Raw genomic sequence first — 24960 nt, 5'->3', positions numbered from 1 at the left:
GGTGGATAAAAGTTTGTTGTACTTACAGTTTTTGATGTTTGAAATGGAATTGAAATACTTTTTGTTGAGAGTATGAATTCTCCTGAGGATGTAGTACAGAGTGTGTTCTTTGCAATTCTGAGAGAGTGTGGCCCTCAGCTGAGGCAGGGCAGACTGTAGAGAGGTTAGGTGCCGGCGCATTGCTGCAAGCGTGGAGCGGAGGATCTTGAAGGAGAACTGTTGCTGGTGTTTTTGAACCTGTTTGTCCTGTTTGGATCTGAACTCTGCTGGTTTAAAGGTGGTCCGGAGTCCGTGTGGGATGAGTTGGTTACGGAGGCATGCACTGAGGAAGCAAATGTGGCTGTGGTACCGAGTTTGTTTCACGACATGGTTCAAGAGCTTCAGGGCAGAGGAAATGACCTGGGAGTTGCAGTGGGAGAGGGACTCCCTGAGATTCTTGTAGAGGAGGAAAACTTCTTCAAGGCAGGCATCCTTGCAAGAGGATTCGCAGTAGGGTTAAAATCAACGAGGTAAAAACAATGACTGCAGATGCCGCAGTAGGGTTAAAATGTTGGCCATTTCAGCATTGCTAAGACATATATGTGTGTGTAAAGATGTTACTCAGTATAAATGTTAAAGAACACTAGTTGGCTGCAGTAGTCATTCTCCATGTTCCCAAATATTGTCTTTACAATCTTGAATCTTGCGTTCCTACACACTCGCTGCAGGTAATATTGTCAATGTTGTATTATTACAATTACTGTAAGTAATTACTGGTCAAAGATGAGCAGACCTCTCACATTACTCCATTACATTGTCCTTCGAATACATATTGGTTGGGAAAGCTATATATCTTTCTCAGCCAGCTCAACCCATTTCTAAAGCTTCATTTTCAGATTGTGGCTGTGGAGCTGTTTCCAACCCAAATGGTTTCACCTCATCACATCTTTTTATACCTTGTCAAGCAGAGAACACTTAGGAAAAGAGTATTGTTTTCTCCCCTCTGCTGTTTCTTCTCATCCTTTCCTGATGGTGCTGACGCAGTAACAGTGACATGTGATGAGCAATGACACTCAATAAAGATCTACTTTTCCAAACTGGGCCAGGCTAGTGAATATCAGTAGAGCCAAGTTACTGTGAATGTATAACGGCCATGACTGACCCTTGCACTTACCTGATACCCACACTTTCCAGCTGCAAGATGATCAGAACTCTGGCTGAATTCTTCACTCCATGCATCAAGACCCTGAAACCAAGTATATGCCCTATCCCTTTCTCAAACTGGTTGAGACCAACCACCCCAGCACAGAAGGTGGGAGCTGTTATTTTCATCTCTTAGATGTTAAGTCTTTATACACAAGGATTGGTGAAACAATAATGTAGGTTCATCATTTCAAGATAAGACTATACATAAATAATGTGACTGGGAGCTAAATATTTTACATTTAACTTCTGTCACTACTGCTTCGGGTTGCCTGCCAATCAGGGAAATCCTGTCAAGGAATTTAATGGTGGATAGTAATTTAAGGTATGCACCTTTAGAGGTTTATGTACATCATATCACAACTTCTCCCTTTCTTTTCTAAGCAAATCTTATCTTTAAAGAATCACCTATTTACATGACACAAAAACAAAGTAACTTTTTTTTCCAAATCTAAGACATAGCAATAAAGTTATAAGTTTCTGAACCATATCAGCAGTTTGCTTATCTATCCTGACTCATGGTGATTTTGCAGAAATAAAGGCAAAATACTGCAGATGCTATAATTCTGAAACTAATATAGCAGAGTTATAGTGGATTGGGAAAGGTTAGCTCTGTTTCTATCTCCACCAATCCTGCTAATGCCACTGAGATTCTCAAGCATTTTCTGTTTTTTGTACATTCTTTAGAATACTGGTTCCATGTGCTTTATATCTATTACTGTGTTTCTGATTGTGGCATTGTCCTAATTTGTAGCTGTCTTGTTACACAGCCAGGTTATTTAGTGTTCATACTTGATAGTGTCTTAGTTATGGGTATCATTTGATGATTTCCTCTAGATTTCTGATGCCATCAGTTAGGTTTTGGACAGTCAGTTGGAATGCAATGTAATATTTGATAATTGTGTAATCCGTTACCCACATGCTAGTTCTGGGCTTCCTTCATCCTCCCTTGCTCTCTAATCAATGCATCATGTACTGCTGGGATTATCGATCAGAAATTCCAAATTAAAGTTTAGAATGGGTATGTGTACTTGGTCAGCCTATTGGCTGATGATCAGTGTTATAAATTTAGGTGATCATCTCCCAGTTTAATCACTGAGTTTTTAGTAATGCTCCATGTGGTCGGTGATCCATGTCATTATCTTGACAATACAAGGACACGTCCTTTCCATCTGGTGAAGCTGCAAGCACTGGGACTGTGGTATCCACGAATAAACCATCCAAGGTGACCAGGGTGAGTTTGTTACAATATTTATAATGGGTCCTGAGGATAGTGTCTCTAAGCTAATGTATGCGGTGATTTGGTCTTGGTTGGATCATCATTTGCCACTTTTTTGGGAACGTACATTTCAGTGTGCAAAGTAGAAGGATGTTTACATCTGCAACATCATCCAGTTTTGTATATGGATGACGCTGACCCAGCATTCGGAAGGTGGCATATTCTTCTGTTGGTGCATTGTGCCAAAATATTATTTGGTGTCTACCTTGCAGATTGTCAGTGCACTTTGTGTTGATGGTATAGCCATCCTCATCATCTGACCATATAACTTGGCTCAACATTTTATGGATCATTTCTTAATGCTGCTTGGTACAGGCTCTTGACTGGTAGAAATATTGTACCGCCTGTTTTATTTTTGTTTCTGGCTTCTTTAAGTCCCTTGTTTCGACTTTTGTTTTTGGCATTGATGCTTCCAATTCCTCCTGGCACTGCATGTCTTCCAAATGGTATTAAACTTTGGGTGGCATGGTGGCTCAGTGGTTAACACTGCTGCCTCACAGCACCAGGAACCCAGGGTTTGATGCCACCCTCGGGTGGCTGTTTGTGTGGGATTCCTCTGGGTGCTCTAGTTTCCTCCCACATTCTAAAGCTGTGCAGGTCAGGTGGATTGACCATGCTAAATTGCCAATTGTGTTCAGGGATGTGTTGGCTAGTTGGATTGACCATGGTCAAAAGTAGGCAAAAGTGAGGACCGCAGATGCTGGAAACCAGAGTCTAGATTAGAGTGGTGCTGGAAAAACACAGCAGGTCAGGCAGCATCTGAGGAGCAAGAAAATCGACATTTCGGGCAAAAGCCCTTCATCTCCAAAGTAGGGTTACAATGATATGGTTGGAGAGTTGGTCTGGATGGGATGCTCTTCGTAGGGTCAGTGTTGACGTGATGGGCCAATTGGCATGCTTCCGCACTGTAGGGGTTCTGTGATTTAAAATTTCTTTCTTCACGTGTGAGCATGCACCTCTGTCATTACTTTCTACATTTGCCTGTATTGGCTATCATGTCAGTAATGGGTGAATTGCACATAGCCAATAGATTCAACCTACCCTGTGGTTTGGCTTCATACTTGAATCTGTTCATACTAGTGCTTCTTTAGTTTGGACAAGGGTGTATTTTTGGTACACATCCCAATACTTAGGGTAGATGCTGCCACAAACTCAATTATTCTATCAGAGTATTCTGCTGTTGTCAACCCACAGTTTAATCCTTTAATTAATTCAAAAATAGAAACAATCATCTTTCTATTGTTGCCTATAATACACAAATTACAGAGTTTGTATTCTGAAGTCTTGCTTAATTCCTAATTGAATTTTGAGTGTTGACCACATTTTATTTGGGTTTTTGAGATTGTCATTGGACAGACCTAATGTGGTCAGTCGGTGGAGGTTTTCATTGTTTGCAGCAATTTTAATATTAATAGCTTGTTTATCTGTTTCAGATACAGTGAGATCAAACAAAATAGCTCTATCCATTGAAAAACCAAAGTAAATTGAGATTACAGGTGCTTTGTTTGACAATTGTATGTTGGAAATCTTGTGTCCATTTTTCAGGTTTCTGATGTATTTTTAGCTTAAATTTCCAATAAGAAGCAAGTTTCTTCCAACTATTCTAAGGTTAAATTAGTTCTGAGCTCCAATAGTTTTGGTAGCCACTGCTTTATTTGCTCATATGTATTGCTTGGTGGTGCCATTGAAGACATTGATCTTTTTGCAGTTTTAAATTTATGCTTTGCCCACATATGATTTTAGGTAGGAGGAATACCCATTGGTTTATAACATTGGAAGAATAAAACTTATTTCCAAGTGTCTTCTGATTGTCATTGTATTGATCCTTCTTCCCAGCTCAATTTGCCATATTTAGTTTCAGCAGTAATCAATTCTCCTGTAAGTTTAGAGTCGTAGTCATAGAGTTATACAGTACAAAAGCAGACCCTTTGGTCCAACTCGTCCGTGCCGACCAGATATCCTAAACCGATCTCGTCCCATTTACCAGCATTTGGCCCATATTATTTCCATTTAAAGTGTAACCACATCTTGGACTTGCTATTTGATCCGTGTTTCTGCACAATCCTCACAGCAGATAATTCTTACTTTTTAAGCTCCTTCATATTTGAACAACTTTACCTGGATCTGATCGCTTTTGCCTGGAGTGTGGTGTGATCTAAATCGAAGTCATAGTATGTACATCAAATCTTTTCTACTACCATGGAATTGAGGCTTCTATTCTGCTCAGTAAATCTTCACAATTGTGCTGTCAGTACCATATAGATGTTGTACTTCAAAATTCTTCAGCAACCAACATGTTACATTCTTCTCGAGGACATAAGCATACCAATTCATGTACAAGGATTGGTGAAATGATGATGTGGGCTATTTATTTAAATAATGAAACAACATGCATATAATGTTAACTGGGAGCTAAATATATCCACCACACTCCCATCACTGCTACTTCAGACAGGTTGGAAAATGTGGGATTAATTCATCATATTCTGCCAAGGTATTTAATGATTGACAGTACACAAGTTACATACACCTGAAGGTGTATGCACGTTATATTACAAGAGGACCTAGCTAGTTTCTGTGGATTAATGAGCGTTGAATGTTTGTTTAAATTCAAGACATAAAGGCAACTCAAAACAAAGTGATACCCATGAACATCATGCAACACTAACCTTTGATAAAATATCCAACCTATGAGGAAAATAAAGAGTTTTCAACAAAATAATCACTGCTGTCAACAGCGATTGTGTATTTTTTGGTCCAAGGTTAGTAATAGGGCAGGCTAGATATGTGAATTCAGCATTTCAGAAGTAATAAGAGTACCAAGAGTAACACTCTCCCAAATCTGCGATTATGCTTATGATATGTTCTTTAGGAAATGTCTACGCAGCAGACCTATTTTCCCTGACCTGTGCAGTCACAGTTCTGAAATTAATAAAAGGATATCAAAGGATTTACTTGTCATGAAGCCAGACTGTGGAATTACTGTGTTAACTACAGGAGTTGGAACTTCTTGCTGTGCAGTAAATTGCTGAATTGCAAAAAAATCCTTGGAGCTCTCTTGCTGTATAAATACGTGCATTGTATCTGGGGGGAGGTTTAAAACCAGAGAAATCTCATCTTCTGATATATAATTTGTATGAACTTTCTTGTTTAAGTCTATTAATTATTAAGTTTATTTCCCCATTTTATAGTCATTTCCTTTTGCTCTTCAATCTCGAGTCAAGAAGATTAGTAAGACCTGAGCCAACACCACTGTGACTGTTAGAATCCATTAGGATCACAGCAGCATTGCACATCACTGACCCCGTGCCCAGCTTTCCAAACCCAGTCCCCATTCTCTGTTAAAGCCACCCCATAATTACACAGCTGACAATAATAACTAACAAAACAGTAAACAGTGGGTTTTTGATCTATCACCCACTACAAGAGGGTAAAAAGCTTAGCAGCCTCCAAATAGCTTCATCATGCAGACCCTTAGTCAAATGATAAACCTCTCATGTCATATCTTTGCTGTTTGAGTTGATTGGCATACAGATGTTAAAAACACAGATGCTGCTACCCAACAATCTTACTTTTCTTTAAATATTTTAAGAGTGTTTTGTGAAAACTTTTGATATTCCAAGGGAAACTAAAAGATAAAATTGAATATTTTTAAAAATATTAGGCAAAGAGTTCAGAAGTACATGGATACAAAACTGATATGTTTGTTTTGACATTTTTAAAATTAGATTAGATTCCCTACAGTGTGGAAACAGGCCCTTCGGCCCAACCAGTCCACACCGACTCTCTGAAGAGTAACCCAACCAGACCCAACTTCCCTCTGACTAATGCACCTAATATTATGGGCAATTTAGCATGGCCAATTCACCTGACCTGCACATCTTTGAACTGTGGGAGGATACCGGAGCACCCGGAGGAAATCCACACAAACACTGGGAGAATGTACAAACTCCACACAGACAGTCGCCCAAGACTGGAAGCGAATAGGGTGTAGGTTTGCTCGCTTAGCTGTAGGTTTGATATCCAGATGTTTCATTTCTTGGCTAGGTAACATCATCAATGGCGATCTCCAAGTAATGCGAAGCTGTTGTCTCCTGCTTTCTATTTATATCTTTCTCCTGGATGTGGGGTTCCTGGGGTTTGTGGTGATGTCATTTCCCGTTCGTTTTCTGAGGGGTTGATAGATGGTATCTAGATCTATATGTTTGTTTATGGCGTTGTAGTTGGAGTGCCAGGCCTCTAGGAATTCTCTGGCATGTCTTTGCTTAGCCTGTCCTAGGATAGATGTGTTGTCCCAGTCGAAATGGTGATTTTTTTCATTCGTGTAGGGCTACAAGGGAGAAAGGGTCATGTCTTTTTGTGGCTAGCTGGTGTTCGTGTATTCTGTGGGCTAACTTTCTTCCTGTTTGTCCTACGTAGTGTTTGTGGCAGTCCTTGCGTGGAATTTTGTAGATGACGTTGGTTTTGTCCATGGGTTGTACTGGAACTTTTAAGTTTGTTAGTTTTTGTTTGAGAGTGTTGGTGGGTTTGTGTGCTACTAGATTCTGAGGGGTCTTAGTAGTCTGGCTGTCATTTCTGAAACTTCTTTGATGTATGGTAAGGTGGTTAGGGTTTCTGGCTGTGTTTGGTCTGCTTGTTGTGGTTCCATGCCTATCAAGTTTAATAAAAGCTTGAGAAACAACATGGCATATTTCAGCCAGTCATTTTACCAGCTGACCACTAAGTTCAACAAGGTCAGATCACAACCACTGTCCCTTTTTCACAGAATCCCTACAGTGTGGGAGCAGTCCATGTGGCATATTGAGACTGCACTAGCCCTCCAAAGAGCTTCCCACCCAGACCCTGCATTTACCTGCTAATGCACCTAGCCTACACATCTCTGGACACTATGGGCAATCTAGCATAGCCAATCCACCTAACCTACACATCTTTGGACTGTGGGACTATGCCAGAGTGTCCAGAGGAAGCCACGCAGGCACAGTGAGAATGTGCAAACTCCACACAGACTGTTAGGTGAAGATGGAATTGAACCTGGGTCCCTGGCACTATGAGGCAGTGGTGCTAACCACCGAGCCATTGTGCAGCTGCATTTTCTTCTGTTTTAGATGATTGCTTTTGGTAGTGCTTCTGTCACTCCGATATATAGCTCTTCTAGACATACCTTTTTCTTATTCCATTACCATATCCTTTTGCCTTTTGCCACCATTTTCTTTTGTTATTTAATCTTTCTTGCCTTGCATCCTAACAAAGAGCTTCTTTTTGTTCCTCCTTGCCCTCCCCACTTAACATTGTCACATCTCCAAGCACTGTCAGTTAGGATCATTAACCTGAACTGCCTACTTTGTTTCTATCTCCATGGATACTGCCAGACCTGCTGAGTATTCCCAGTATTGTCTGCTTTTGTGCACTTCTAGTTAAGTTTTGTACACTAATAATCAGAGGAAATGTATATTTACAAATAAAATGCACAAGAGTTACCCTAGTTATGAATGCCTCAAGCGTATTTAGGGAATCATTTTCAACTTAGAACATAGAACATAGAACAATACAGCACAGAACAGGCCCTTCGGCCCACAATGTTGTGCCGAACATTTGTCCTAGCTTAAGCACCCATCCATGTACCTATCCAATTGCCGCTTAAAGGTCACCAAAGATTCTGACTCTACCACTCCCACAGGCAGCGCATTCCATGCCCCCACCACTCTCTGGGTAAAGAACCCACCCCTGACATCTCCCCTATACCTTCCACCCTTCACCTTAAATTTATGTTCCCTTGTAACACTCTGTTGCACCCGGGGAAAAAGTTTCTGACTGTCTACTCTATCTATTCCTCTGATCATCTTATAAACCTCTATCAAGTCACCCCTCATCCTTCGCTGTTCCAACGAGAAAAGGCCTAGCACTCTCAACCTATCCTTATACGACCTATTCTCCATTCCAGGCAACATCCTGGTAAATCTTCTCTGCACCCTCTCCAAAGCTTCCACATCTTTCCTAAAGTGAGATGACCAGAACTGCACACAGTACTCCAAATGTGGCCTAACCAAAGTCCTGTACAGTTGGAACATCACTTCACGACTCTTGAATTCAATCCCTCTGCTAATGAACGCTAATACACCATAGGCCTTCTTACAAGCTCTATCCACCTGAGTGGCAACTTTCAAAGATCTATGAACATAGACCCCAAGATCCCTCTGTTTCTCCACCTCACTAAGAACCCTACCATTAACCCTGTATTCCGCATTCTTATTTGTCTTTCCAAAATGTACTTTGAATATATTCATATAAATTATTCTTTACATTTTTTTTCAGAGTTTTTTTTCTTTTTACTCCACACTATTGCCTAACTGCAGTAGTGCTTATTTTTATCTCCTGTTTATTTTTTAAAATGTTTTTCTTTTTTCTTTTTCTTAGCACCCATGTTGTATGTGTGCAGGCGTAGGACACAATGAAAGACACAAGGTGCACAAATCCTTATTCAATTTCCACCTCCAGAAACAAAAGAAATACCCAAGTGGCCAGTGACAAGCAATGCCCTTCACATCAAAGGGATGTGATCAAAAAAGTGAAGGGGAGGGCAGGGGTTAAGTTAAAAGAGAGACAGAGGGTGAACTAAAGCATTCCACTCCCTGCGGTGCTCATCTCTCCCTGAACAGGTCAAGGGTGTTGGTAGACACCGCGTGCTCCTTCTTCAGAGACACCCGGGCTTGGACGTAGCTGCGGAAGAGGGACAGGCAATTGGCCATAATGACCCCTCCATGGCCCGCTGCCTGGAAAATCATCCTTTCCAAATAGCTCTTAATGAGCACTGCCCTTCATGAGCTGATTAGCAAACTTAATTCACAGACATATAGCATCATTTGACAAAATTATCAGAGAGTATTTCTAATTTCTGGAGCACTCCATGTCATTTAGCAATTTATTTGCATCAAAATGTGTTGAAAATAACATCTTTTGATTAATTGAACAGTGTTTTTGCAACCGAACTGTGAATTAAAAGGCTTCCTGTGCCTTTCTAGTTCTGAATCAGCCTGTTTAGCACATTATCAGCTTGAATAAACATTCACTTCTGGCTAGTTGTCAGGTTGCAGAAGTTTCTCTTCAAAACCAGAAACCACGGTAACAAAGTACTGTTTCTTTTGCTGAGCTTAAGAATATGTCGAATAATAGTTCTGATTATGAATATGCAAGCTGTGATCTGTAACCAGGCCCATACATCCTACAGGACATATAAAGATTGAAATACTGGTAGGTGCTCATTATTGAACTTCCATCCTGTCTTTTCTAATCATCATCAAATGTTCAAGTTTCTGTTCCATTATGTTGATGAACACTGATTTAAAGGGCACAGTCGTTTTGTGACGAGATGGCCCAACCTATGTTGCTTGAGACTGGGAGGGATGCATTCCCATGAAAAGCTGGTGTAATGAATTTTTGCTGATGGCCTTCTGAAGCCTGACCGGCTTTTGTTTCATTTTCATTCACCTATGTGGAAATGGATGTTGCTGGCTGGCCGACATTCATTACCCTTCCCTCGTTGCCCTTGAGAAGGTGGTGGTAAACTGCCTTCTTAAACCACTGAAGTCCAAATGCTGTATGTTGACCCACAATGTCCTTAGGGAGGAAATTTCACAATTTTGATCCAGTGACTTTAAAGGAAAGCTGATACATTTCCAAGTCAGGATAGTGGATAGCTTAGATGGGCACTTGTCGGTTTGTTCACATCTAGTGCACAAATGTAGCAAGTTCATGCCATTAAGTATATTTCAGGGTTGAACCAGATAGTGAGATACCATTGTCACAAAGACCTAAGAGCAATAAGTGCAATTTAGGCATAAACCTTTGGCGACTGACATTTAAACATGTATTTGCATTTTCACTGAAGTTGCCATGCCTCTTGTATGTAAGGTCAGCACCACTATCACCTTTATTTTTAAGAGCACAATCTGATTCATTAGCACCGCTAAACAAAAGGTAGAATTTGAAACTGTTGGTTCACCTTAATAGGATTTTGCAAAATGAAGTAGGGAAGGCATAATCAACATGTCAAGTGAACAAAGGAAGAACAACGAACAAAGAAAATTTACTGCCCAGCAACAGGCCCTTCGGCCCTCCAAGACTGAGCCGATCCAAATCCACTGTCTAAACTTGTTGCCCAATTCCTAAGCATCTGTATCCCTCTACTCCCCAACTACTCATGCATCTGTCCAGACACATCTTAAATGAATCTACAGTGCCTGCCTCTACAACATCTACTGGCAACGCGTTCCAGGTACCTACCACCCTCTGTGTAAAGTACTTGCCGCTTGTATCCCCCTTAAATTTTCACCTCTCACCTTGAAAGCGTGACCTCTCGTTATTGAATCCTTCACCCAGGGAAAAAGCTTAACTCTATCTATCCTTCATGATTTTGTAGACCACAATCAGGTCCCCCCACAATCTCCTTTTTTCTAATGGAAACGAACCTAACCTACTCAACCTCTCTTCATAGCTAGCACCTTCCATACCAGGCAACATCTTTGTAAGCCTTCTCCAAAGTTCCACATCCTTTTGGTAATGTGGCGACCAGAACTGTACACAGTATTCTAAATACGGCCGAACCAACATTGTGTACAATTTTAACACGACCTGCCAGCTCTATACTCAATACCCCCTCTAATGAAGACAAGCATACCATATGCCTTCTTGACCACTGTATACACCTGTGCAGCAACCTTCAGGGTACAATGGATCTGAACTCCCAGATCTCTCTGCTCATCAACTTTTCCCAAGGGTCTTCCATTTAATTCACTCTAGAATTAGACTTCCCAAAACGCATCACCTCACATTTGCTTGGATTGAACTCCATCTGCCACTTCTACGCCCAACCCTCCAATCTATCAATATTCTCCTGTATTGTTTGACAGTCCCCAATACTTTCTGCTACTCCACCAATCTTTGTGCCATCTGCAAATTTGCTGATCATGCCAACAGTGCCCTCTTCCAGATCATTTATGTATATCACATACAACAGTGGCCCTAGCACTGATCCCTGTGGACCTGAAAGTGAAGAGTCCTTTCACAAACTTTGTCACTTCTGATGGATGCTTACATCAAACACAGCCTTATCTTTTCTTTTAGATGACAAACCTGCAGTGTCCTAAAAAATCTTGGGTTTCTATTCCAAACGTGTAGCATTTTAAATTTTTTTTTCAAATCCTGATTCTATATTATAGCGTTTCAACTTGGCTTTTGTATTAAAATAGAGGCTTTGTCTCACAAAATTAAAAATTGCAATCTGCTAAACATTGCAGTAATGGATTATTCCTGTGCAGAATGAAAGCCTAGATGATTTACCACTCTCTTCACTCCTTTTGCCTGCATGCTAGTGACAGGGGTAAGCTGTTCCTTTAAGTCTTTCGGGAAACTTCAATTATCCCAATAGGAAACAGTCTAACAATCTCCTTTCGATGTTCAGTGATATCATTATCACTGAATCCCCCACTATCAATATTTTGGGAATTAACAATGACCAGAAACTGAACTGGGATAGCCAGATAAGAGCAGGTCAGAGGCTAGGAATTCTGAGGCAAGTAACTTACTTCCTGTATCCCCACTGGGGCTTGTCCATCATCTACTAGGTACAAGTTAGGAGCATGATGAATACTCCCCACTTGCCTGGCTGAGTGCAACTCCAAAAACACTCAAGGAACTCTGCATCAGCCAGGTGAAAGCAGCCCACTTGTTTATCACCCCATCACCCACCCTCAATATTCACTCCCTCCCCAGTGACACAGTGACAGCATGGTGTGCCATTCATTTATCAAGTGCTGAACACAATGTTAAAAAGTAAAGATCAGTTGCAGCAATAAAGGGCCATAAATTAATAAACAAGGCTACTGGTTTACACTTTTTCTGAAAATCTGAATGAAGGTGTGGAAGTTGCACTTCAAATATGCCAGAAAGCCTTGTAGTCAGAATATAATTTGGCACATTCAATTATAGTAGATGAATACCCTGATTGTACATTTAACATTGGATAAGATCACTGTTGTTATAAAACAGTATATCCTCAAGCCCACTGCAATATTTACAATTTGGAAAGTAAGTTCTTTTCTGAGCTTTGGTTTTTAATAACACTTACACATGCTTAACTTACCTTGGTTTGTTCTTGCTTGTTGCATTTGTTTAGCTAAGCAAGTACAATTCAGCCTGGGTGAATATGGTGAAACATGTTGGTTGGGATATCTGGTCAGCATGGACGAGTTGGACCGAAAGGTCTGTTTCCATGCTGTTCACATCTCTATGACTTTGACTCTATAACCCACCAAGACCCCTTCAAAATCACCTTCAGTAACCTACACCCTTCTTCACCTTCAAGTTCCTTGCCAAGCTATACACCATTCTGACTGGGAGCTATACCTCTGTTCCCTCACTGTCAGTGTTCCCATTGCTGTTTGTTCAAAATCCTGGGACCCCCTTTCTAACAGCATTGAATTGAATTGAATTGAATTTATTGTGATTTGTACTCTGCGAGCAATACAGGCAGATCACAGAGTTAAGTAGCATAGATAGTAAATAATAGGTAAACAGCAGGTACAGACGAATGTTAACAGTTTGTGAGTCCATTCAGTATTCCACACAGTAGGGTAGAAACTGTTGTGAAACCAGCTGGTGCGTGTGTTCGGACTTCTGTACCTTGAGGGTGACCGTACACCACAAGGGCACTGGTGCTTAAAGAAGGCAGCTCACTTCCAACTTTCCAAGAGTAACTCAGGAGAGAAATGCTGGCCCAGCCAGAAATGTCCACATCCCATTAATGAGTTTTAAAACAAAAGTGTGACTTGTCAGTTGTCCTGTCATTAAGACAGACTGCCTCATTGCTAACAGTAATAAAGCAAGGCACAGAATAATAACAAAGAGCCCACCCTAGAATCATAGGTGGGGGCTAACTAGGATATGTACTTCATTAAACTGGTTTAATCTGAATTGAATTACTTTGGTTAGAAGAGCTCAGTGGTTTAAAATGAAACATTCTGCAGATTGAATCTGCAGTCTCTTTCGTTAGGTGACCCCACAGATGATGTTTCTTTTAAATCTATTAGTAACCCATGACTTATGTTCTGTTTTAATTTTACACCGATCCCCCCACTCCCCCGACTCCGTCTCCCGCTCCTTAACTATAAATGTAATGGGGAGGAGCACTCAGTCCCGCTAGCATCCTGCAGCGAGGGTTGGAGTGCATACACAAATCGTTTGTACCTGCCTTTCAGACTAAGCCACCGAGGAGCTCAACCTGGGAGGTGGTGCCCTGACTCTCGGGGTAGGGGGATAACGCTGGAGGCTGGATGATTTGATTAGACACAGAGTGCTGCTGGTTGGCTGCACATTCGACCCCCTGGCTAATGTTGCGGGTGGTTGGGGGAGGGAGAGGGGGTTAAGGAGCAGAAGTTGAATTGAGCAAGTCAGGACCGGCAGTAGTTATTAGCATCTGTCCCCCTTCAATCTCTCCTGAATTCTCACAGCATGGAAGAGTCACTTGGTAGATTTCTGACCAGTTTACGCTGACTTCTGTGGAGCTTTACACTTTTCAAACAAAACAAACCTATTCATTTAATTGAGTTGGCAGACAACAGCTTCAGTCAGGCGAAACTATGATCTGGAGGAGCTTTGGGGTGGCTTTATTTTTGTCATCCTGTCTCTGTGCGTCCCGCTGTGGACCGATTGCTGAGGGGGACCCAGAGCTGGGGTCCGGGGCACCACTCACAGGTAAGCAGTTGATAACTTTGTTCACTTGCAGTTTGCCAGTGAACCGTCTGAGGAGTCGTTTGCAATGAGGTGATTGTTTATCTTGGTGGAAGCATTAACTTGGCAAAAGGTGGCACAGGGCATGAATGCTGCAATTCAGACACCAGGAAGAACATTTTAACACCTTAGCACAACTTCATCGTTAGTAGATCAGCTTAAAGTAATGACATTTGATGTTGTACCAGTTTGTATTGAGCTGTTGTTCATTTCATATCATACTGAAGTAATGTCAGATCATCTGTACCCTGCATTTTGTGGAAAACATGTTAATCTGTGAGTGGTTTTGCTCAGCACTGACCTGAGTGGCCGTTTGTATCTGGACCAGACCGACAAGTGGCGCTGTGTGTCCACTCTCTGCATCGCAGGTACTTCAGAACACAATGCGTCAAAGTCGGCTGTATTCCACTGTCTTCAGTATAGATTAACAACTATTGATCAGATTGGAAGTATTCTATTTCATGTCAGGTCATGCAATATTTTGCTATTGTTAAAATCCACATTTTCTAATTATCTAAATAATTTATATCTAATTTTAACTACCTAAATGTAAAATCCAACAGGAGCTGTCAATTTTGTTGAAAGATTGAAGCAACTGTTAATAATTGATTTGTAATTTCAGTAAAATTGTGCAACTGAGTGGTTATTGGAGGTAAGATGTGAATATTATTGATGGGCCCTACTGCACTGTGAAACATTGAAATGTCTATAGATTTTGGATTTATTTCATTTTATTTCAAATAAATTGCAGGTGGACCATAACTTAACAAAAGCAAACTGCAAAGTCATGACTTTATAATAGCAGCTTTTTCCTCTTTTGGGAATGTTCTGTCATCCTTACAGTAAGATTTGAGTGGTGCTGAACTGATTTAATCATTCTCATCTCACCCAAGTGGATCTTCCTGTGTGACCTGCAGAGTTGCCACATTTGGTTGACTAAGTTTCTTGAGTTTTTTTTTCCCTCACTGAATCAAACAGCCCTGTTTCTCTATCTCCAATATGCTTCAATGAATAGTCAGTGCCATTTTTCCTCTGGGCTTCTGGCAGCAGTATCTCAGAGATTGGACCTTCATTCTTGGCAGGTTTGCAACAATACTGATTCTTAACGATGTGGGTGCTAAATGGATGGATCCAGAACTGTTTTTCAGCCAGAGTCTCTAGCCACTGGTTATGATTGTGAGCCAATTTAACTCAATTTCCTGCACAGATGCACCACATATGGTTGAAACTGGGATGGTTGTGATCTGCAAGATTCAGCTGCACTAGGCATGCCTATTGTCTAATCTGAAAAGCTTTGACAATATGTTTAATTGAAATGGCATGTTGTAGCTACCTCAACACCAGAAGGTTTGGGGTCAGGACCCACCTGCCGCAGTATGAGTGGTAGCATGTCCAAATAAAGGTTTTATTTTATTTAAACTGGGGGTCAAATATGAGCATATTCCATATAATGTCTGTTATGATCCCTGATGAAACCACCTCACAATGTTATGATCTGGTCAGAGACCAGTGACATTTTTTTTAGTTAAAATAAATGAAGTTTAAGATCCTGTTTACGTGGTTTTGAACAAACAAATACAGTTTTACCCTACAATGTTAGAACCAGAAAGCAATTTATTATCCAGAATGAAAGACATATCAAATAAGCCAGTCAAACTTCAAATGATTGATACCAACAAGCCACATTCCACCTGGATGTTAATGACACTGTGGATCACCAAATCTCATTAAAACACATTCAGACCCCGCTGGTAGGTATTCTAATTCCTCACTATTGAGATCTGGAATTTCCTCAAAATCCTACTTTGTCACAGACCACCTCAGCAGAAGCTCATGTATTTGTGTTATTATATATCTATTCTGTGTCTTTTCAGACTGTTCCACTGGATCTTTAAGGCTATGCTCCAGAATCTATTCAAAGCACAATTCTAGCTCTTTTGCAGGTAACTTGTTTCAATAAGCTAGCATTGCATTAGGTTCCAGCAAGTTCCAATATTACTCAGCTTCACCATTCAAATCCTGCTTGTGGACTTCTTTCATCCTTACTATCAGTGAACTGAACAATCAACAGCTCGAAGAGCATCACTATAGACGTGACCATTTCCCACCACATGGAAGGATCATTCCCTGGCACCTGTGCTGGATGTGAACTGCCTACAATCTACTAACTGCAGAACCTGTGCTACTTTGAGCTGTTTATTCTGCTTCAATGCTCTTCCAATTCCGAAATGCAACTAACATTTCCCAGCATACACATTGAAATTAGAGAACTGTTTAAGCTCTATGCTTGTCCCTGACAATATAACCTGCTCTTGGCCCTATGAAGTTACATTTGTCATTCAATATATTTCTCGAGCTAATTTAGCTCTCATTCCATTTGAATTGCTACTGCTGCAACTTTCCAATATCTGTCTTGAATGGCTGAGATTAACCCCTCTGGTCCTAGACTGTCAAGGGGAAATGACCTTCCTGCATTGAACCAATCAAGCCTCCCTAGAACTTTATGTGTTTCAGTTAAGATCACCTCTCTTTGTTCCAATTCCAATGTGTATGGGCCCAACCTACTCAAATCTCCACATAAGAAAATCCCTATATGTCCATGTTCAATCTACTGAACCTTATCTGGACTACTTGCAATAACAGCACATCTTTCCTTAGATAAGGGGACCAAAACTGTTCACAGTATTCTAGATATAGTCTAACTACTGCCTTGTTTAATTTTAGCAACGTTTCCTTATTTATGTTCTGTTCTCTCTGAAAATAGGGCAGGCCAATGTTCCATTTGCCTTTCCTGTTACCTGCTGAATATGTCTGCTAGTTTTTTGTCATTCAGGAACAAGGACTTTTAAGTCCTTCTGTGCTGGAGCTGTCTGTGGTCTTGCTTAACTTAAATAATATTCAACTCCTTAAATCTTCCTGCCAAAGCGCATATAATGACATTTTTCCCACATTGTATTTCAAGTTTTTGCCCACTCACTTTATCTATCCAATTCCACTACAGGCTCTTTCCGTCATTCTCACAACGCATCTTCCCAACTAATTTTGTGTCACTCACAAAATTAACAATAGTATATTCATTTCCCTCATCCAAGTCATTAATATATTGTAAGAAATGTGTCCTTTTGTATGCATCTTTCTTTCAAAAATTGTGGACTGCAAGGATTTTTTTAAAAATCACAACAATTTACTAGAATAATTGCATATTTTCATAGCAAGGAATTTGGTATATACCTATACTAGAACACAAGTTTTAATGACTATTCGTTCCTGCAATGTGTAGACAGTAAAGAAATGAGAAGTTGTTTACCAACTGAAAATGATTTATTCTCAGCTAACTGAGCATGTTGGAACTAAAAACAAGTTACAGAGATGCAGACATAGAGAGAGCGAAAGACATAGCTGAGTGTGTTGTTTTATCTGGCAGAAGCTGCCTGTTCTCTGCAGTAAAAAAATCTCAGTTTTAAACTTGAAGAAAATCCTGCAGCAGCTGCTTTGAGCTGTCATCTTTGACTTGATAATTCAGAGAAATTTTCCGAGTGAATCAGTCATTCTGTACTTTTTTACAAACCAATTGAAGCTTCCAAAGAAAGATAACTGAATACCAAGAGCCTGATTAACCAAAGAAAGCTCTTCTCAACACCAGAAATGGGAAACAAAGACCACTGAAGTAACTTGCCAGTTTTTTGACCTTCACCAAGAATGTGTGTCTGTGTATGAGGGCAATTTATAAGTTTCAGTTAGCAGTGTTATATGCTAATGGTTTATATCTGTTTCCTTGTAGCTATAGTCTAATTATATATATTTTTTAAATTCTTGTTTAGTACAGCAATCTGGTCCCTGCTTTCATCCACCCTCGGTCTGAAAATCAGATAAGTTGATGTACTCTGCACATTTCAAAGAAAGGACGTCAACGTTTTGTATAAGTCTGGGAATATGTTTGGTGTGTGCTACTCCAGTGGGTTGTTACAATACATTGTTATTAATTGTGGCCCCTGCACTGATTCCTGTGGCACTCCCCTCTTTACAGGTTGCCATCCTGAGATATTACCTTGAAGGTTCTGCTTATCGATTTAGCTCCCAATTGTTTGAATTCTTTTAGAAGAACCTCCTTTCTAGTTTTGTCAATGTTATTGGTATCTATGAGGTTAATGACAACTGGATCCCTCCTTTCCAACTCCAAGTTCCTTTCCAGGGATCTCCTTAGCCCTGGCACCCAACAGACAACACAGTATTGGCTCATGTCCATTGGCTGCACAGAACAGTATTGATCTCCCTAATTTTACTGTCTCCTATCATTACTACATTCCTATGTCCTCTCACCACTTGAATGGCTCCCTGTACCGTTGTCTTTCTTTCACTTGTTTTTCACTATCTTTAAGAAGATTTTGGATTTCATTGACTCGAAAGGGAATGTTTTAGTTAGTTCAAAACTCAAATTTTAATTACACTGTAATCAGAAGGAGTGGAGTTTATCAGGAAGGTATTTCAAAAGGATGATTGAATGGTCCCCCATATTGTTATTCTGATGGCCCATCATTTAGTTAATTGACTGCTGTTGTTCATCTCAACATGACATATTCACTGTTTCTGAGTTTCTTTGCAAAATGGCTCAGTTTTGGCAGAGAGTTGTGCTGCGAAGGGTGATTGGTGGGATTTGTTGACATGAGTCACACTAAGTCACTTGCTTCATTATTGTTTAATGGGATATTGTTGTGCATCATAACATTATTGGCATTTGTTGAAACTATCTTCCTCTGTCCTGCAGTTGATGACGTTGATCTGCAGTTGATACAGTATTTTAGAATGGTATGTTGCATTTAGTCTCAAGAAAATTAACAATATAACTTTCCAGATTTCATTTGTGTATTTTGCAATTGAGCTTTGTTCCCCATTGTTAAGTCCTCCCTTTTGTTGCACCATTCATTCTTTCTGTAGCCGTGAAAGGTGCTCTGTGCTCAGTTTGATGGATTTAATGAAGAGATTTCTGAGTCAGCTGGGGAAGACAAATTGGCTGTAAGAGTCAGAATGGAATAGTCTGTAGCTGCACCTGTTCAACTACTGAGCCAGTTTGTACTTGGTTTATCCTCAAAAAAAAACTGCCCACTCCAACAGAAACTACATCTCAGAACAACACCATTGTTCCAATTATTTATTGCAGTCATTCTGAGGCTGTGGAATTGAAGTGCTGCATAATCACCAGTTTCTTTTGCAGTTCCACAATTTGGACTCCAAACGGCAAAATATATGTCACACGCACTTCCAGTTGACTTATATTTACTATTTGAAAAAAACTGAAATCAATCACAACAAAACCTCTTCTAATTATTTTTTTAAAGCCATTCATCTCCTGTTAAATGTTTGAAGGAGCCAGTGGTTTTGCAGGCAGCAGCCAGTTTAGGATATGAGATGCTCTCACCTGACCATAGGGAACATAGTAGAATAGAATAGAAATGCATTGTCGCATAGACTTTTTCATGAAATATACAAGTCGTCCCACCATCGCACTTACATCAATGGCAAAAGTCATACATAATTTTTAAATAGTAAAATTGAGACAAAGTTTGTCACAGTTCAGTTAGTGGCCCCTGGGCTCAGGGAATGCCGATTTAGGAATGATGAAATACCCTAAAGATGCAGCCAGAATGAGACTGCCATTCTGGGACAAGACCGCATGCCAGGCCGCTGGAATACTAGATCAGAAGCCTCCGCCAAAGAAGACCACCATGTCAGGCCTAGACCGCCCTCCCTGGACAAGACTGCCTGCCAGGAGAAAGTGAGGTCTGCAGATGCTGGAGATCAGAGATGGAAATGTGTTGCTGGAAAAGCGCAGCAGGTCAGGCAGAATCTAGGGAACAGGAGAAGAAGGGCTAATGCCCGAAACGTCGATTCTCCTGTTCCCTAGATGCTGCCTGACCTGCTGCGCTTTTCCAGCAACACATTTCCAAGACTGCCTGCCAGACCGCTGGAATATCTGGAAGACGAAGATAAAGAAGACCTCTATATGAGGAAGAGACCTCCACGCTGGGACAAGACCACCGCACTGAGAGGCCGCCACGGACCTGGAGCCTAGGGCCTAGCCTGCGAGTTTGGGCTGGGAGAGCCAGCCCAGGCCCTGCTTCTCATTCACTAGGGGACTCCAGCCTGGGGTGGAGCCGTGACAGCCTTGCCCTGGTGTTGCTGCCGGCGGTCTCCTCCTTCACCTGCCACTCTCCAGACTTAAAAGAAAAGAAAATGAGACAAGAGAAAAAAGAAAGATAAAAGAAAAAGAGCTAAAGAGAAAGAAGAAAGCAATCTGACGGGAACAGACAAGCACCTACTACACCACTATCGTCTTGGAGAAGTGAGTAGCAGTATTGCCATTTTTGGTGATTATTTTAGGAGACAGAAACATTTCCCTGTTGTGTCTGCTTAACGTCCTAATATTTCCATTAAGGACACTTGTGCTCCTTGACTGCCTTCCTGTTCCTTCTCCTCACTCTGCTTTTGCAAGTATAAAGTAACGTTCACATACTGCTCCAGACAACAGTTTGCCAAGTTTGATGGAATGTATCACAGCAAACAGTCAGCTGCTTATCTCAAGTTGGGTTCTTGCTGTGCATTGGCAAAGGTCCCCTTGGTACCCTCTTTGTTATGTCATTAAGCCCTGCACTGGTAAAGGGCTTATGCCCGAAACATCGATTCTCCTGCTTCTTGGATGCTGCCTGACCTGCTGTACTTTACCAGCACCACACTCTCAACTGGATTTTTAAAGGTGGAATGGGTTCCCCTACCTGGCATTAGATGTGTAGGGGAGATCTGGTGGAGTTCTGTTTTGGTGCTCAAATTAATTTGGACTTTAATGTGATGGAAACTGTTTAGAAAATCAAGAAAATATGTTGTTCTGAAAACAGATTTGGGGTTCACAAAAGTGATGAGAATTTGTTTCTTTCTGCTGTGTTGTAGTTGGAGCTAATGGTATGGAGTGGGCCTTTAATCTTTGACATGGAAAACAAGAGATTTTATTTTTTAAAAACATGAAAATCTTTAAAGCAAGGCTTTACCCCAATTCAAATAATTCATCCAAAAGTCTTAATTTGGCTATGAATGGTTTGATTTGTTGGGTGGAGTAGCTGTGATATAAATCTCCTACAGCTGTCCAAACACTCAATGCATACTGTACTAATCACATCCCTGCAAACTATTGACCTATGCAGCCTTCTAGAATTGATGTGTGGGGATAGTTAGAGGACAGGATAATCCCAGAGCTTTTAGTGACTGATACACAAGTACGTAGTATTGTTCCAATTCCTAAGCATTTGCACAGTAGAGATGCTTCTGCTGCAGTGTTGTATCTGTGCTGCCTAAAGCTATTATTTTACTGTGCTCTGCTATGATTTTCAATGGAGAAGCATGAATCAAACGTGGCATTTCAAGCTGTATTGCCTGGCATGCTTCCTTACTTTGTGGTAGGAAAACATAAATCTAGCACATTTACAGTTTTAAAATAAAGTTGCCTGGAAGGTAGGAATAAGACATATGTAAGTATGTTTCAAAATTACTTTTGGCTGAATCAATGTCAGATGTCAGATTCTCAGGCATTTTGTGAAATTTTGGGAATCCTTCTAGTTCAACGCAGTTATTTTTAGCAATGCATTTGGCTAACACCTCTTTTCCAGTAACTCAAGGACATCATAAGAAAGCATGTTAACTTAGTCATTTGGCAATTTGCATGTTTCCAAACAAAATCATTAAACACTTACACTTAAGCTACTTATCCATTACTAAAATCTCCAATAATATTTTTGCAATAGATGGTGTATTTTTAAGGAGGTATTTGTACCATCTCCTACAGATAACTGTATGTAGGTTCTACTCGAGGTGTGGCTGCTTTCCTTCAAATAAACTAATATCACATTGTGATAATTCCCAGAATTAAACTAACCATGTCCATTCAATACACACCATTACATTTTACAACTAATATTTGCACTCAACAAACCAAGTTGATTTTTAAATGTAAATAACTGCATGACTCAATGTCACAAAATTCTTGAATATTCATTATTGTCGGGTAATTTGCAATAAGTGATGGTGCTAAACTCCAAGAATACTTTTAGAACCAGTGAATGCCTTAATGTGATTTTTCTGTATAAATTTAAAATCTGATCAATATTAGCGACAAGAAAACCTATATGACTACACACCAGGACTCATAAATAAAGTAATATTACAAATATGCTGTAGATTCAAGAGGGGAAGAACATAATTGCAGTCTAATTAGTCTCATTGTGGTTATGAGAAAGCCTTTCAATTCTTAATCAAATGAATTCATCATTAGAGGTAAATTGGGATCATTAACATCATCCATTCTGGACTTGCCATAGGCAAGTGATAAACTCCATCGGAAGGAAATTCCGACAAACTGCTCCTAACTCATCATGATTTTGTCGGAAGTATTATGTTTATGCGTGGGAGAAGTTAGGTGCTGTCCATAAAGTGAGGCTAAGCCTGGGGAGCTAGAAGTAACTTACAGCATTTTTTGGAAGAGCTGATAAATATGGTTTTAGCCTCTTCTGTCGACTTGGATTGCAAGGGCATTCGATTGGGTGGTGTGCTAGTTTGTGGGGAAGGAATTTTCCAGACTTATGTTCACTTTGGTTTTTACCTCACCCAGGAGAATTCATAGCTACAGTTGATGACATGGGAAGGAATGCAAGGCAATAAAATCTCCAAATCAATGATAGACATCATGAGCATGGGGAGGTTTGATTAATTAGCTCAAGGACCCCTACCAGAACTTTTTACACACTTCTGTATTCTATCAAGGCAGCTGGTTAAATTTAAATTCAATTAGTACATCTCAACTATAAAGCGAATCACTGTGATGGTGACCATTAGAACCATTATGAATTGTTGTAAAAGCCCATCTTGTTCTCTAATTACCTTTAGGAAAGGAACCCTGCCATACTTGCCCTGTCTGGCCTAAGTATTACCTACAGCAATGCTGTTGATTCTTAGCTGCCTTCTGAAATGGCCTAGCAAGCTACTCAATTGAAGGGCAATTAGAGACAGGCAACATCTAGATCAAACAAAAATCCAGTGGATGCATGGGAAATTTCAAATGAGATGTTTCGACATGAAGCTTGTTACTGAAATTCTGCTGTATGGGTAATATATTTTGTAGAAAGTTTGTTTCTGAGGAATGATATAAGAAGATTTACAATGTTTAAAAGGCAATTAGATAAGTGCTTGAATAGGAAAGATTTGGAGTAATATGGGCCAGGAGCAGGCAGGGATGGGACTAGTTTAGTTTGGGATTATGGTTCGGCATGGACTGGTTGGACCATAGGGTCTGTTTCTGTGCTGTATGACTCTGTATGACATGGGGTAGAATTGAGTGGCAATAGGTTAATGATTGCAGCACCGACCAATAGGATTAATGTAGAATGATCCATTAAAATTAATATGCATGAATAGTGAATAAAAGGTCTCTTTTTGATTCTTGTTGTTTGTAGATATTTTGGATTTTGTGCTTTGCCTAAATGAGAAAGATACTGAAGTTGGCTGGTACCACAGAAACAGAGTATTATGCAAACTAGAAACCAGGCTATAAAATACTGTCAGAGAACTAAAGTAAATTAAAGAATAACTAATTTCACATCAAAAAGTCATGATTTGGAGATGCCAGTGTTGGACTGTAGTGTACAAAGTTAAAAATCACACAACACCAGCTTATAGTCCAACAGGTTTATTTGGAAGCACTAGCTTTCGGAGCACTGCTGCTTCATCAGGTGGTTGTGATGTTTATAGGCTATATTATCTGTGTCTTACAATCCTATACTCCACAACCACCTGATGAAGGAGCAGCTGTCCGAAAGCTAGTGCTTCCAAATAAGCCTGTCAAACTATAACCTGGTGTTCTGTGATTTTTAACTTTGTTCTGTAGAGTGTAAGGTAATGCATTTTAGCAAGAAATATTGGAAGCAGTATACAGGTCATTCTGCTATAACAGTTAACACAAATTTGTGATAACACAATTGGGGACATTGATTCTAAAGCGCAAACTTTTAAAACGTGTTGGCTGTAATGTGATTACATTGCCAACACTTTAAGTGCTGCTTCTAAAGTGTGATTTTTCTATAACATGGGGTTGCACAAGAACACAACTGTTGTGTTATAGAAGTATTACCTATATGCTGTGCAAAGAAGCTAACGACTGTAGGTGAAATAAGAGTCCAGATACATACATGTCTGGAAGTCTGACTGTACGTAAAGCCAAAACATTCTATTTCTATAACTATGGTAGTAAGATAAAATAATAAAATAATGGTGTATGCTGCTTGATTCAGTTTTGGACCCCAGAAACTTGTCCTATCACCAATGCCTCAATACTAGGGCTGTGGGGCAGATTATTGTTTATATAGTTAGAAGTAAATAGTAAGCTGGAAGGATTTCTATGAAAAATTACAAAGTGTTCGAGCAAACAGACGAACTAAAGTTCAGTAAATGGTATATTATATTTCTTTTAATTAAATTCAATATTAGCCAAAGTATGTTGCAAAATACTTAATAGAGTTATGAAATTTTAATTTCAATTACACTCCCATGAGCTTGTGCCGCTGTCTATAGTTTGGAGCCTGAGAGGGTCAGTGAACTCTCCTTTATACCACTAGGTTGAAAGGACTTGGACAGAATGTACTGTATCTCTATAGAGTTGACAAGTGGTGGATGTGCAG

General features: G+C 40.1%; 1 protein-coding gene across 1 annotated transcript in view; it reads left to right on the top strand.

Moving 5' to 3' along the window:
- Window positions 1-13937: 13937 nt before the first annotated feature.
- Window positions 13938-24960, top strand: part of LOC122564606 (collagen alpha-1(I) chain-like) — a 378414-nt gene continuing 367391 nt past the window's right edge. Inside the window, exon 1 of the mRNA XM_043719695.1 lies at window positions 13938-14209. Within this exon, the coding sequence (XP_043575630.1) occupies window positions 14095-14209 (115 nt within the window). The 5' untranslated portion in view covers window positions 13938-14094. The remainder of the gene's footprint in view (window positions 14210-24960) is intronic.

The sequence above is a fragment of the Chiloscyllium plagiosum genome, chromosome 30 (genome assembly GCF_004010195.1).
Source record: "Chiloscyllium plagiosum isolate BGI_BamShark_2017 chromosome 30, ASM401019v2, whole genome shotgun sequence".
NCBI lineage: Eukaryota > Metazoa > Chordata > Chondrichthyes > Orectolobiformes > Hemiscylliidae > Chiloscyllium > Chiloscyllium plagiosum.
The sequence above is the reverse complement of the archived record's forward strand: the minus strand, read 5'-3'. Positions and strand labels throughout refer to the sequence as shown.